Source organism: Enoplosus armatus, chromosome 23 (assembly GCF_043641665.1).
Source record: "Enoplosus armatus isolate fEnoArm2 chromosome 23, fEnoArm2.hap1, whole genome shotgun sequence".
Lineage (NCBI taxonomy): Eukaryota > Metazoa > Chordata > Actinopteri > Centrarchiformes > Enoplosidae > Enoplosus > Enoplosus armatus.
The window spans coordinates 295257-307500 of record NC_092202.1 but is presented as its reverse complement, the minus strand read 5'-3'; the positions used below and the strand labels follow the sequence as shown (position 1 = coordinate 307500).

At 45.8% G+C, this 12244-nt stretch overlaps 1 protein-coding gene across 4 annotated transcripts in view; it reads left to right on the top strand.

Moving 5' to 3' along the window:
• Nucleotides 1-12244, top strand: part of LOC139305963 (disks large homolog 4-like) — a 31323-nt gene extending 19079 nt beyond the window's left edge. The window contains exons 1-17 of one of the 4 annotated variants that reach the window (XM_070929916.1): nt 295-384; nt 3395-3445; nt 4969-5093; nt 5211-5380; nt 5575-5711; nt 5792-5942; nt 6302-6570; nt 7469-7571; nt 7930-8026; nt 8199-8375; nt 8461-8498; nt 8582-8629; nt 9064-9165; nt 9239-9411; nt 9721-9830; nt 10553-10644; nt 10745-12244. In XM_070929916.1, the coding sequence (XP_070786017.1) occupies nt 295-384; nt 3395-3445; nt 4969-5093; nt 5211-5380; nt 5575-5711; nt 5792-5942; nt 6302-6570; nt 7469-7571; nt 7930-8026; nt 8199-8375; nt 8461-8498; nt 8582-8629; nt 9064-9165; nt 9239-9411; nt 9721-9830; nt 10553-10644; nt 10745-10851 (2040 nt within the window). In that variant the 3' untranslated portion in view covers nt 10852-12244. Of the gene's footprint in view, nt 1-294; nt 385-3394; nt 3446-4968; nt 5094-5210; nt 5381-5574; nt 5712-5791; nt 5943-6301; nt 6571-7468; nt 7572-7929; nt 8027-8198; nt 8376-8460; nt 8524-8570; nt 8630-9063; nt 9166-9238; nt 9412-9653; nt 9657-9720; nt 9831-10552; nt 10645-10744 lie in introns of those variants that run through there. The other 3 variants (XM_070929918.1, XM_070929915.1, XM_070929917.1) reach the window with 3 other exon arrangements.

The following is a 12244-nucleotide window of genomic DNA, read 5'->3' as shown; positions in this document are numbered from 1 at the left end:
CCCCCCCCCCCTCTCTCTCTGGATGACCGAGGGATGACAGAGTGATGTGCCTAGCTGTCAGTCATGTCTGACTCTCTCTGCTTCGTTAACGCGTCCAGGAAACGAGAGCTAACGAGCTTAACGAGTTTCTGCTGAGAGCGACCTCTCTCTCTCCCTCTGTTTCTTTTTCTCTTTTCTGTTTGGTTGTTAATTATTCATCCGTCACTCCATCAGTCTTTATGTAACAGCCGTCCTCCAGAAGAGAGAGAGAGAGAGAGACAGGCAGAGAGAGACAGACAGAGGAGACAGGAAGTGATGTTTGTGTCGGTGTGGTACGCTAAGAAGATGGGAAGAAGATTCATCAACAACGTGAGGAGAGCAAAGAGACACAGGCAGAGGATGATGGTAGGAACCACTGATGCTACATCAGTCATAGCTCTTATTAGCATGGGATTGGCTCTGGAGGAGGGGGGGGCGTTAATTTGACCAATCATATTGTGATGAGGACAAAGTTTCAGTTACCTGCCTCTGTCAGGAGGCGGAACTAATGCTTCAGTCTACTGTGATTGGGCCGACCAGAGATTTATGTATTTCTGACTCAGTTCATTCTGCTTACATTATGACGTGTTTCTGTGTGCACATCATAGGTCAGAGGTCAGGGGTGATAGCCATGTCCAGTCACATGTAGGACTTGTGAACCCAGCTAACTTTAGTTAGCTACAGAACTGTTAGCTTCGACTTGTTTTATCTCAGGCTGGTGTTTGCATGTGTGTTCTTATTTAATGTGTTTTATTCCCTTAATCCAAGACCGATAAAAGTAACCTTAAGTGAAGCTAGACTTTTATCTTAGTTAGCAACAGGACTGTTAGCTACGAGTGAAGCTAGTAACTAGACTTTTATCTTGGACTTTAGTTAGCTACAGTACTGTTAGCTACGAGTGAAGCTAGTAACTAGACTTTTATCTTGGACTTTAGTTAGCTACAGTACTGTTAGCTACGAGTGAAGCTAGTAACTAGACTTTTATCTTGGACTTTCGTTAGCTTCGGTGTTTAATAGTGTGCGATTTCATTTGTCATCACAGTGATCCACACAGTAACCATCTGCAGTCAAACACCACCGTACTGCCTTGAATACAAAGTGGAATTTAATAAGTGGTCTAGTTTTTTGCGTTGCTGTTTATTATTTATTTTGTGAACCACATTTCATCACAATCCACCCAATAATGAAATCCTGGGATCGTCTCCACAGTCCAGAACACATGACATGAACATGAACTTAGCTTTCGAGGGTGCGCATGGACTTTGGCTCATTCTGGGTTTGTGTTGTTGGTTCCCCCAACATCAACATCGCTTTACTTTCATACGTTTACTGTTGTTCTGATATATACTTTAGTGCAGCTGTTCATTCCTGTTGCCAAGGCGACAATGTTGGTGTCTGTTATGACACACTGCTAGCTGTGGAGCGTTAGCTTCAACTGAAGCTAGTTACCAGACTTTTTACCTTTGACTTCGGTTAGCTACAGCACTGTTCGCTTCAACTTGAATTAGCCAGTTGAGTGTTAGCTTTTATCTTTGTCTTCAGACATAAAATACAGTGAATGTATCCTGGTTAACATGAAGCTGAACTGGATCACTGGTCCTGGTTTGTTCTGGACTCAGAAACCACCTGGACTGTTCCTGGCAGACTGAAGCTGTATCGTTACTGCACATTCACTCCTTCAGCTCATAACACTTTGATAAATGTGAAGAGGTTTTCATCCCAGCAGAGATGTTTCTGACCTTTCCACACCGCAGAACAACCCTCTGTCGTTTCACTGTGTGGTCGAGAGACACCGACTCAGAGTGGCAGAAACAGAGAGAGAGAGAGAGAGAGCTGTCGTGGGAAATGAGGGATAGGTTTAATTAATTCAGAGTGAACTGTAACACAGACTCTCTCTCTCCTGCTGTCAGTCTACCTCTCTCGCCCCCTCTCTCTCTGTTATATAAGCTCTCTGTGTTCTCTCTCCTCCAGATTCTCCAGAGACAAACACAATGAAGTGAACTGTGTGTTGTAGTGTTGACAGCTGCTCAGCCCTCCAGGGACTGAAACAGAGTTCACCATGTTACTGACAGACAGACAGGCGGTCAGACAGACAGCTTTTACCTCATTATGAACTGACTGTTGGTCGACTGATGACAATCGATAACTAGCTGAAGTGCAGCACATGTTGTCATGACATTAAGTGCTCGTACAGAGAGACGTTTTGATCCGTAGGACAATGTGATGAAATAGTTTCTGGAGAGTGGCAGCGTGTTGATGCTGGGAGATACGATGGTGGCGTATCCTGACGAGTTGACACACATCGGCTTAAATTGCATCCTTTAGGGAGCACTGACGCTAATATGTCAATGCTGGGAAACAGGACTGAGGACGTGTCCCCTCATGAAGACACCGCCACGATACATATTCATTTTAATACAGAACGATTCAATGCGATACGATGCAATCTGATACAGCATTTATTTTCCATTATAAATTAACAGTTCTATAAAAGTGGCATTGCTTACCTTCAGATAGATACTGCATATTTCATAAAAGACAAAATAAGTATTTCTGTTGCTCAAACAGAGTGACAACAAATTCTGTAACAAGTAATGTTCAAAATGTGACTGAAAACTAAACAAAGGCATCTACGAAGACAGCTACGTTTTATCCTGCTGTCAACAGCCGTCGTAGCCATTTTCCCTTCACGCTGCTGGGACTGTCTTGACCCAAGAAGACAGTTTGGGGTTCAGTGTCTCGCTCAAGGACACGTTGACATGTGGAGGGGGAGAACCACAAACACCTGGGCATCCACCTCTAGCAACACTTCAGCTACTCCAACTACCTACAAACACCAAACAACCACACTAACGCCCTAGCAACCACAGGAACACTGAAGTAACCAGCTAGTAACATGTAATGTAAGAGCTTCTTGTTATGAGCCCAACTGTGGATTACAGGTGAACCTTGATGTAACGTCTCTGTGTTGACTTGTGTGGTTGTGATGTTGATGTTGGTGGATCTGAGATGAAACCTGTAGTTCATTTTCAGCAGGTGAAACTTATAAAATATAATTATTGTTCAAATGTGCAGCCACACTGATTGATGATCAGTCAGACAGTAGCTTCTATAACTCTCTGTTCTTGACTTCTTCGAAACAAACAAACCTGATTCGTTGTCTCAGCAGGAAGTGATGTAATAACATGTTGTGGCCTGTGTGGAAGAGATGATATGAGGGAGAGAGAGAGGCGGTCATAGCTACAGTTACAGTTGCCGAGGTAACCAGCCCCCTGAGGGCTCAACAGCTGTTACCATGGAGTTACCATGGTGACGAGCAGTCAGCAGAGAGAGATGCTGAATGTGATTAAATATTTTCTGTTTTCTGTTTTTACAGATGAACGGATCAGAAGGAGAGCTGGAGTACGAAGAGATCACACTGGAGAGGGTGAGACACACACACACACACACACACACACACACACACACACTGGAGAGGGTGAGACACACACACACACACACACACACACAAACACTGGAGAGGGTGAGACACACACACACACACACACACACTGGAGAGGGTGAGACACACACACACACACACACACACACTGGAGAGGGTGAGACACACACACACACACACACACACACACACACACACACACTGGAGAGGGTGAGACACACACACACACACACACACACACTGGAGAGGGTGAGACACACACACACACACACACACTGGAGAGGGTGAGACACACACACACACTGGGGAGGGTGAGACACACACACACACACACACACACACACACTGGAGAGGGTGAGACACACACACACACACACACACTGGAGAGGGTGAGACACACACACACACACACACACACAGGAGAGGGTGAGACACACACACACACACACTGGAGAGACTTCTTCTTCTTCTTCTTCTCCTCCTCCTCCTCCTTCTTCTTCTTCTTCTTCTTCTTCTTCTCCTCCTTCTTCTTGGGCGCCTTCACACCTGGTGTTAGAGCTGTCCACTAGTGATGAGGTCACCCAGGACAGATGATAATACCAGGTGTGAACAGGGCTAATGATACACACACACACACTGTAACACACTAACACAGACTGAGGTCTGAGGTATTTCTGGCTCCTCTCTGCTCTGTTTTTAGAAACTGTCACTCTGTGTTTAAATGCTGCTTCACCAGAAATAAACTCCACCCGGCTGACATCAGCAGGAAATTAACTCCACCCGGCTGACATCAGCGGGTTATTTTTAACTCCCGCCCGTTTATTTTATGTTGGACATGAAACCAACCGAAGCTGAACTTTCATCAGTGAAACTCTCACGGCTGTCAGTGTAGAAATGTTGATCATCATTTCAGCGTCTGCAGGGCTGAATATCAAACATCAGGAGTCTGATCAGATCCATAAACTTATTGACTTCTTCTTCCAGTTTCAGGCTGTATCTGATTGACACTTTGTTGAGTTACTCTCACATTAAGTAACACGAGTCAGAAAAAGTAAAACATGTAACATCTGGTTTGTATCATCTGAACTGAACCTGAAGAGTAAAAACTACGACTCGCTGTCATACAGACTGTAAAAGGTGACGTGTTAATCAGTTACCATGTGACCATGAGAGAAGAAGAGTTCATTACATGTTGACCTGTTGCTTTAAGGTGTCAGGTCGTGTTCCCACGTCATTTCAAATCTGACCCACGCAGGTGGACCTCTTTACTGATCTCCCAGGTTCCCTGAACTAAACACCAGAGAACAAAGAGCCAGTCAGATTTGCTGAAATAAAACATCAGTGACCAGTGGAGTCAGGTGCATTGTGGGAAGCTTCTGGAGATTCAAAGGACCCTGGAGCTGGATTGAAATGTGTGTGTTAATGCGTGTGTTGATGTGTGTGTTAATGCGCATGTTGATGTGTGTGTTAATGCGTGTGTTGATGTGTGTGTTGATGTGTGTGTTCAGGGGAACTCTGGTCTGGGCTTCAGCATCGCAGGAGGAACTGATAATCCTCACATTGGAGACGACCCATCCATCTTCATCACCAAGATCATCCCTGGAGGAGCGGCCGCCCAGGACGGACGCCTCAGGTACACACACACACACACACACACACACACATACACTGAACCTTAAAACAGTCCTTTGAGGTAGTGAGGCCAAAATGTCCTCACAACAAGGGTGTCTGTCTCTCGGTGTGTCTCCAGGGTGAACGACAGCATCGTCTTCGTTAACGACGTGGACGTGCGTGAGGTCACTCACTCTATCGCCGTGGAGGCGCTGAAGGAGGCGGGGCCTGTTGTTAGGCTGTATGTCCTGCGGCGACGCCCACCGACCGAACGCATCATACAGATCAAACTGATGAAAGGACCTAAAGGTAGGAAAGGAGATGAGGAGACAAGAAGGAGAGGAGAGGACACAGAGAACTCTCCTGTTACTAAGTGGACTTCGGTCTCCGCTGGTTCTGTTTCAGTTGAAGGATTTTTAATTTGATTGAATGAGTTCTAGTTAGAAGTGATTTATAACGTTGAAGGTTTTTAAACTGGCCTGTCTTGTCCCTGTCTGGTCCAGGTCTGGGCTTCAGTATAGCGGGTGGTGTGGGGAACCAACACGTTCCTGGAGACAACAGCATCTACGTCACCAAGATCATCGAGGGCGGGGCGGCACACCGCGACGGACGGCTACAGATTGGGGACAAAATACTGGCTGTATGTAAAAACCCACCACGTACACGTTTATATGTTGTCATCACAGGGTTCTAGTCTAACCTGACCTTTGACCCCGGCAGGTGAACCATGTGTCTCTGGAGGACGTCCTGCATGAAGATGCTGTGTCGGCCCTGAAGAACACGGGGGAGGTGGTCTACCTGAAGGTGGCCACGCCCACCTCGCAGTACATCCACCCTGCTGATCGATACAGCCCCCCCGACCTGACCAGCTGTACGTACACTTCCTGTTTCATCCCTCTGGTTCTTACACGTGTTCTCATCACAGGTCATGATTTTAACCTCAAACTGAGTCCAACACAATAAATGCTCGTTCAAACTACGAGTTAAAACTTAGTTGGACTCGTGATTCAGTTTCTTCTCAAGAGATCAGAGTTAGCAGGTCAGCTAGCTGGAGGAGCTTTATTATTAAACTTCAGAACTGGTTTGATCCGGTTCATTTAGGCAGGTGTGAATGCTGCCAGTCGAACATGTCGAGGAGGGTCTCAGTTCACAGACCAGCCACTAGGGGGCACTAGTAGGACTCCAGTTAAGATACCATTTCAGTGTGACGTGTCCTTTATTTCTCTGCAGCCTACATGGAGCCTGACTACATGTGTGATTACCCACAAGCCCTCCCTCCTCCGTCACCACGACGATACTCACCTATCCCCCGCGGCATGATGGGAGAGGACGATTATTCCCGGGAGCCCCGCAGGGTTTGTGTGCAGCGCGGGTCCACCGGTCTGGGCTTCAACATTGTGGGTGGAGAGGACGGAGAGGGAATCTTCATCTCCTTCATCCTGGCAGGTGGACCAGCAGACCTGAGCGGGGAGCTCAGGAAGGGAGACCAGATCCTCAGTGTAAGTACAGTGACCAGATCCTCAGTGTTAGTGCAGAGACCAGAACCTCAGTGTGAGTGCAGAGACCAGATCCTCAGTGTGAGTACAGAGACCAGGTCCTCAGTGTTAGTGCAGAGACCAGAACCTCAGTGTGAGTGCAGAGACCAGATCCTCAGTGTGAGTGCAGAGACCAGATCCTCAGTGTGAGTACAGAGACCAGATACTTTCAAACACTTCGAATCAAACATCTCTGTCTTGATCTGAACTCACAGACATGAGACACATGTTGAATCATTCAGAGTGACGTCCACATCCAGAGGACATCATTGTCTCTGATGTCCATCAGAATAAACCTCCACATCAGCTCAGACATCAGAGAGAAGACGCTGCAGAACCTGCCTCAGAATCCTCCTGTTTTTAAGTTTCCTTCAGTGTCTCAGTGATCAGTGATGATTGTCTGTCTGTCCATGAGGACACTGCAGACAGGAGCTGCTAACAGCTGATTTAGCTGCTGTGATGGAGACCATGTAACTACATGAAAACAAATATAGTAGACTAATAAATATATATAAAAATCTAAGTTATATTTTTTGTACCTTGACAACATTCAGCCCTCTCTTTAACTGTAACTCACTGTTCTGTTTCCATCCAAAATATAGCAAATAATTTCTAATATCTATAATCTACTCTCCAAGTTACTGACACTAATGTCAAGCAAGCTTATCATGTCATTATATTACTGCACTATATTATAATTAATATTACTGTTTTATTTATATGTAAACTGTGTGCTAATATGTCATTTTCACGTTTGTACCCAATGAAAAGAATCAGTTCAGTACCTGCGTTCACCACTAGATGTCAGACTTTTTCAGTTTTATGTTTGGGTACTTAAATGTGTGTGTGTGTGTGGGGACAGGTGAACGGTGTGGATCTCAGGTATGCGACACATGAACAGGCAGCAGCAGCTCTGAAGAACGCCGGACAGACTGTTACCATAGTAGCACAGTACAGACCTGAAGGTGAGGACGCACACACACACACACACACACACACACACACACACACACACACACACTTCCGTGTCCGTGGAGAGCTAGCTTTCTAGCTTACAAGTAGTAGAGGTAGCACTACTGTTAACAGACCACAGACCAGCTGGTCTGAGGTCAGTACCGTAGATCAGTCCGTGTCTGTTGATGTTCATCAGTTAATAATATAAATACAGTATATCGAGCTCCTGCTGTGGGTCCTAATGTTAACAATAAAGCTGACTGTGTGACTTTTTCAGTTTTATGTTTGGGTACTTAAATGTGTGTGTGTGTGTGTGTGTGTGTGTGTGTGTGTGTGTGTGTGTGTGTGTGTCTGTGTGTGTGTGTGCAGAGTACAGTCGTTTTGAAGCAAAGATCCACGATCTGAGGGAGCAGATGATGAACAGCTCCTCTGGGAGTCTGAGAGCCAACCGCAGCTTCTACGTCAGGTAAACTGGGTCGCCACACCTGGACAGATGGCTCACCTGAAGCAGTCCAGCTGAGCCCACATAAATAAGTTGGCTCATATAAACAGGGTCAGGTCTGAAACTGATGATGATGATATTAGTTGTCAGTATGATATATTATATAAATCATAATGAATGTGTTCCTCGTCGTCAGGGCGTTGTTTGACTATGATAAGCAGTGGGACTGTGGCGTCCTATCACAAGCTCTGGACTTTAACTTTGGGGAGGTGCTTCATGTGATGGACAGCGCTGATGACGAGTGGTGGCAGGCCAGACGAGTGAACCAGCAGGGGGAGCTGGAGGAGCTGGGATACGTCCCGTCCAAACACAGGTTCATATAATACACACATGCTGTGGTGTCATCAGCATTAATACACTCCTGATATGTGAACAGGGTGTGTGTTTGTGTGTTTCAGAGTGGAGAGGAAGGAGTGGTCGCGCATGAAGAGTAAAGGTGAAACTTCTGCTCTCATGACAAAGCAGGAACAAAGGAAAGCGTGACTGAAAACATGTTGTGTTCTCTTGTTCCTCTCGCAGGCAGAGAAGGTTTCGTTCACAGCTACGAGCTCGTCACTCAGATTGAAGGTCAGTGTCACGTCAACCTTTGACCTCAGAGGACTGAGACATTTTAAAGTCTTACATATGAAAGGAACAAAATACACTGGTGTTCAGTCCAGGTCCCCCGTGGACCCTCGTGGACCTGGACTGATGATTCATGCACAAACTTCACATTGAAGTTAATCTTACTAGTTGTCCCATGAAGCAATAAGAGGCACACTGCATTCAAACAAGGTTTACGAGGCCAACACCCAGGGCGTCTGGGGGCCCCTAAGGCACCAGCCCAACTGGCCCAGTTCAACATCCGTACTGGTTACTACGAACTCACTTCACATGCAAACCAAATCTGTCGCCGTGGAAACTTCCAGAAAGAACTTGTCATGTTTTCTGTGTTAATGGTGACGCTGTGTTTGTTAATGATGAGCAGGTGTTCAGAAAGTCACCCGTCTCTCTGTCTGTAGTGGACTACGCTCGTCCCGTCATCATCTTGGGCCCGACCAAAGACCGAGTCAATGACGACCTGCTGTCCGAGTTCCCGGACAAGTTCGGCTCCTGCGTCCCTCGTGAGTGTCGCAGCTTCAGACGAGAAACATGATGTCAACAAACAGGAAATGATGTAACTCTCTCTCTCCGCAGACACGACTCGCCCTCGGAGGGACTACGAGGCCGATGCGCGAGACTACCACTTTGTGTCGTCGCGGGAACAGATGGAGCGGGACATCCAGTCCCATCGCTTCATCGAGGCGGGGCAGTACAACAACCACTTGTACGGGACGTCGGTGCAGAGCGTCAGACAGGTGGCCGAGCAGGTGAGGCACGCCGGTTACCATGGTGACGTTCTCTACAGCATACATCATAGTGATAGTGACACTGATTTCTAGGATGCTATGGTTGTCACAGTGATGTCTCCTATTATGGTTGCCACGAAGATGTTTTTAAAATATGAAATATCTGCGACATTATGATTTTTAAGACTGTAGATCAATCTATTATCAATCTACAGTTACCATGGTGATGTCTCTCTAGTGTCGTGGTTGTCAGGGACGTTAAGCAAGTATTACTAATTTTCATTTGTGTGTGTGTGTGTGTGTGCGTGTGCGTGTGTGCGTGTTCACCAGGGGAAACACTGCATACTCGACGTGTCGGCCAACGCAGTGCGGAGGCTGCAGGCGGCTCAGCTTCACCCGATCGCTATCTTCATCCGACCGCGATCCCTGGAGAACATCCTGTAAGTCAGTGAGGTCATCAAACTCGTCACATCACAGCGAATGTAGATTGGTAGACTGGTTGTGGCCAATGAGGGACCTTGAATCGAGGCTCATACATATTCGTGATGACTGATGTCGAACAACAGAATTGTTGTTGAGGCACCTACGTACACCGCACAGGAAGTGACATGAAACGTGACACAATCTAAACTAAGAAAAATCTCATTTTCTTTTCCTCTGAAGAAATATTAAATACATACTAGAACGTTCCAGGATCGTCAGTATGAAGTTACAGATGTTCACGTTACAGGTCATTGTGATGTCTAGTGGTAGGACAGATTTGGAAATGATTGTTATTGATATTGAAAAACATCATCATCATCATGATAAAGTTCACTTCAGGCACTCGAGGTTAGCCATAGCTTAGCATAATATTTTGGTTTGTATTCTCCACAAAGCATTCAACTTCCTCTCAAACACCCCTATTAGACAAGAATGGAACGACCCGTCCGCTGTACAGATGTTTTACTCTGTTAACACACATTTTAATGTCGTTTTGTGTTTCTGTGTGCGTGTGTGTCTGTTTTGTGTTTGTGTGTGTGTTTTGTGTTTCTGTGGTTTTGTGTTTCTGTGTGTGTGTTTTGTGTTTCTGTGTGTGTGTGTTTTGTGTTTGTGTGTGTGTGTTTTGTGTTTCTGTGTGTTTTGTATTTCTGTGTGTGTGTGTGTGTGTGTGTGTGTGCAGGGATCTGAACAAGCGTCTGTCTGAGGATCAGGCGAGGAAAGCTCTGGATCGAGCCATCAAACTGGAACAAGACTTCCTCGAGTGTTTCACAGGTAAAAACACACTTGCAACACATGCATTTATGAGAGAAACTTCTTAAAGTGTGATGTTAACTGTGTGTGTGTGTGTGTGTGTGTGTGTGTGTGTGTGCAGCCATCGTGCACGGCGACAGCTTCGAGGAGGTCTACCACCTGGTCAAAGCTGTCATCGAGGAGCAGAGTGGCCCTTACATCTGGGTTCCCGCCCGTGACAGACTCTGATTGGCCACTGCCTACCACGGGTGCTGTCTCCATGGAAACCGCAGACATTTGTCTTTTTACCGTTTTTGTTTTCTTTCTACGGGAGGATGACAAGCGAGCACTTTGATTGGATGGATGCTGTAGCCGTGGCAACCAAGAGAGAAGTGTTTTTAAGAAGGGGGTGGACCTGTCTGTCTGTCATCTGTCTGCGTGTCAGAGGAGAGATGGAGAGACACAGATGACTGATTGATTGATTTAGTGTTGATTCAATAATCCTGTATTATCAGTAAATAATGAATCAGAAGACTGTAGAGTTCAGTTGGTATTGAAGTATTTATATTATCCTATTGATTTATTGATTTATCTCTTTATTTATTTATTTATTTATTTATGTGATGTGAAAATGGTGTGTGCGTGTGTGTGCGCGTGCATTTGTGTGTAGTGTACATTAAGACTTGTGTGACTGTAAATAAAACGATGGGGCTCAAACACACAGTCTATTCAGGGCTTAAAGTATCAAACACTAGACTACAACACCCACAACCCCCCTGTTCCTGGACTACAATGCCCACAATCCCTCACCGCTTGGACTACAAAACCCTAAACTCCCCTCATCTGGACTACAAGATCCTAAACCCTCCTCATCTGGACTACATGATCCTAAACAGTTTTTAGTGATCATTGTCCCTCTGGTTGCTTGGCAACGAGGAGGTAACACTTCCATTTTTAAGCAAATACATGGACTACATTACCCACAGCTCCAGTGAAGGATTACACCACCAACAGATATTCATAGCACAGAAGGACTACAGTACCCATGATTCACGTGAATCACGCAGGGAGCGGGGCACATGTGACTACGCCCCTCCCGTGTCCCGACTCCATTACCCACAGTGCTTTGGGAGGTCCAAGACATTTCCTGGAGGAGGGAAATGATGTCCTCCACCTGTGATCATCTGTGAGAGCCAGCAGTGTGTAACCATGGCAACTGGGACTGATGGTGGCTCCAACATGGCCGCTGCTGCTCCAAACTGGTTTCTGGTGGTTCCAGTGGGGATTGTTTAGACTGAATATCAGGGTCATGTGAATAATTATAATAATTATGATAAAAATAACCCTAATTATTAATGATGTAATATCATCTCACACACACACACACACAGACAGCAGGGTCACCTGAGGTCGTCTTTTCTTTCTGAGCACTGACAGAAAAACTCTTTATAAACCTATAAAATCATATCTGAATATTTATTAGCCTGTGACACACACACACACACACACACACACACACACACACACACACACACACACACACACACATCAGCACAGAGGAGGCTGTTGGTTCGACGACCTGCTTGTTGTATAATGAAATAATTAGTAATTAATGAAATTCAACTATTGAAATACTGAAATA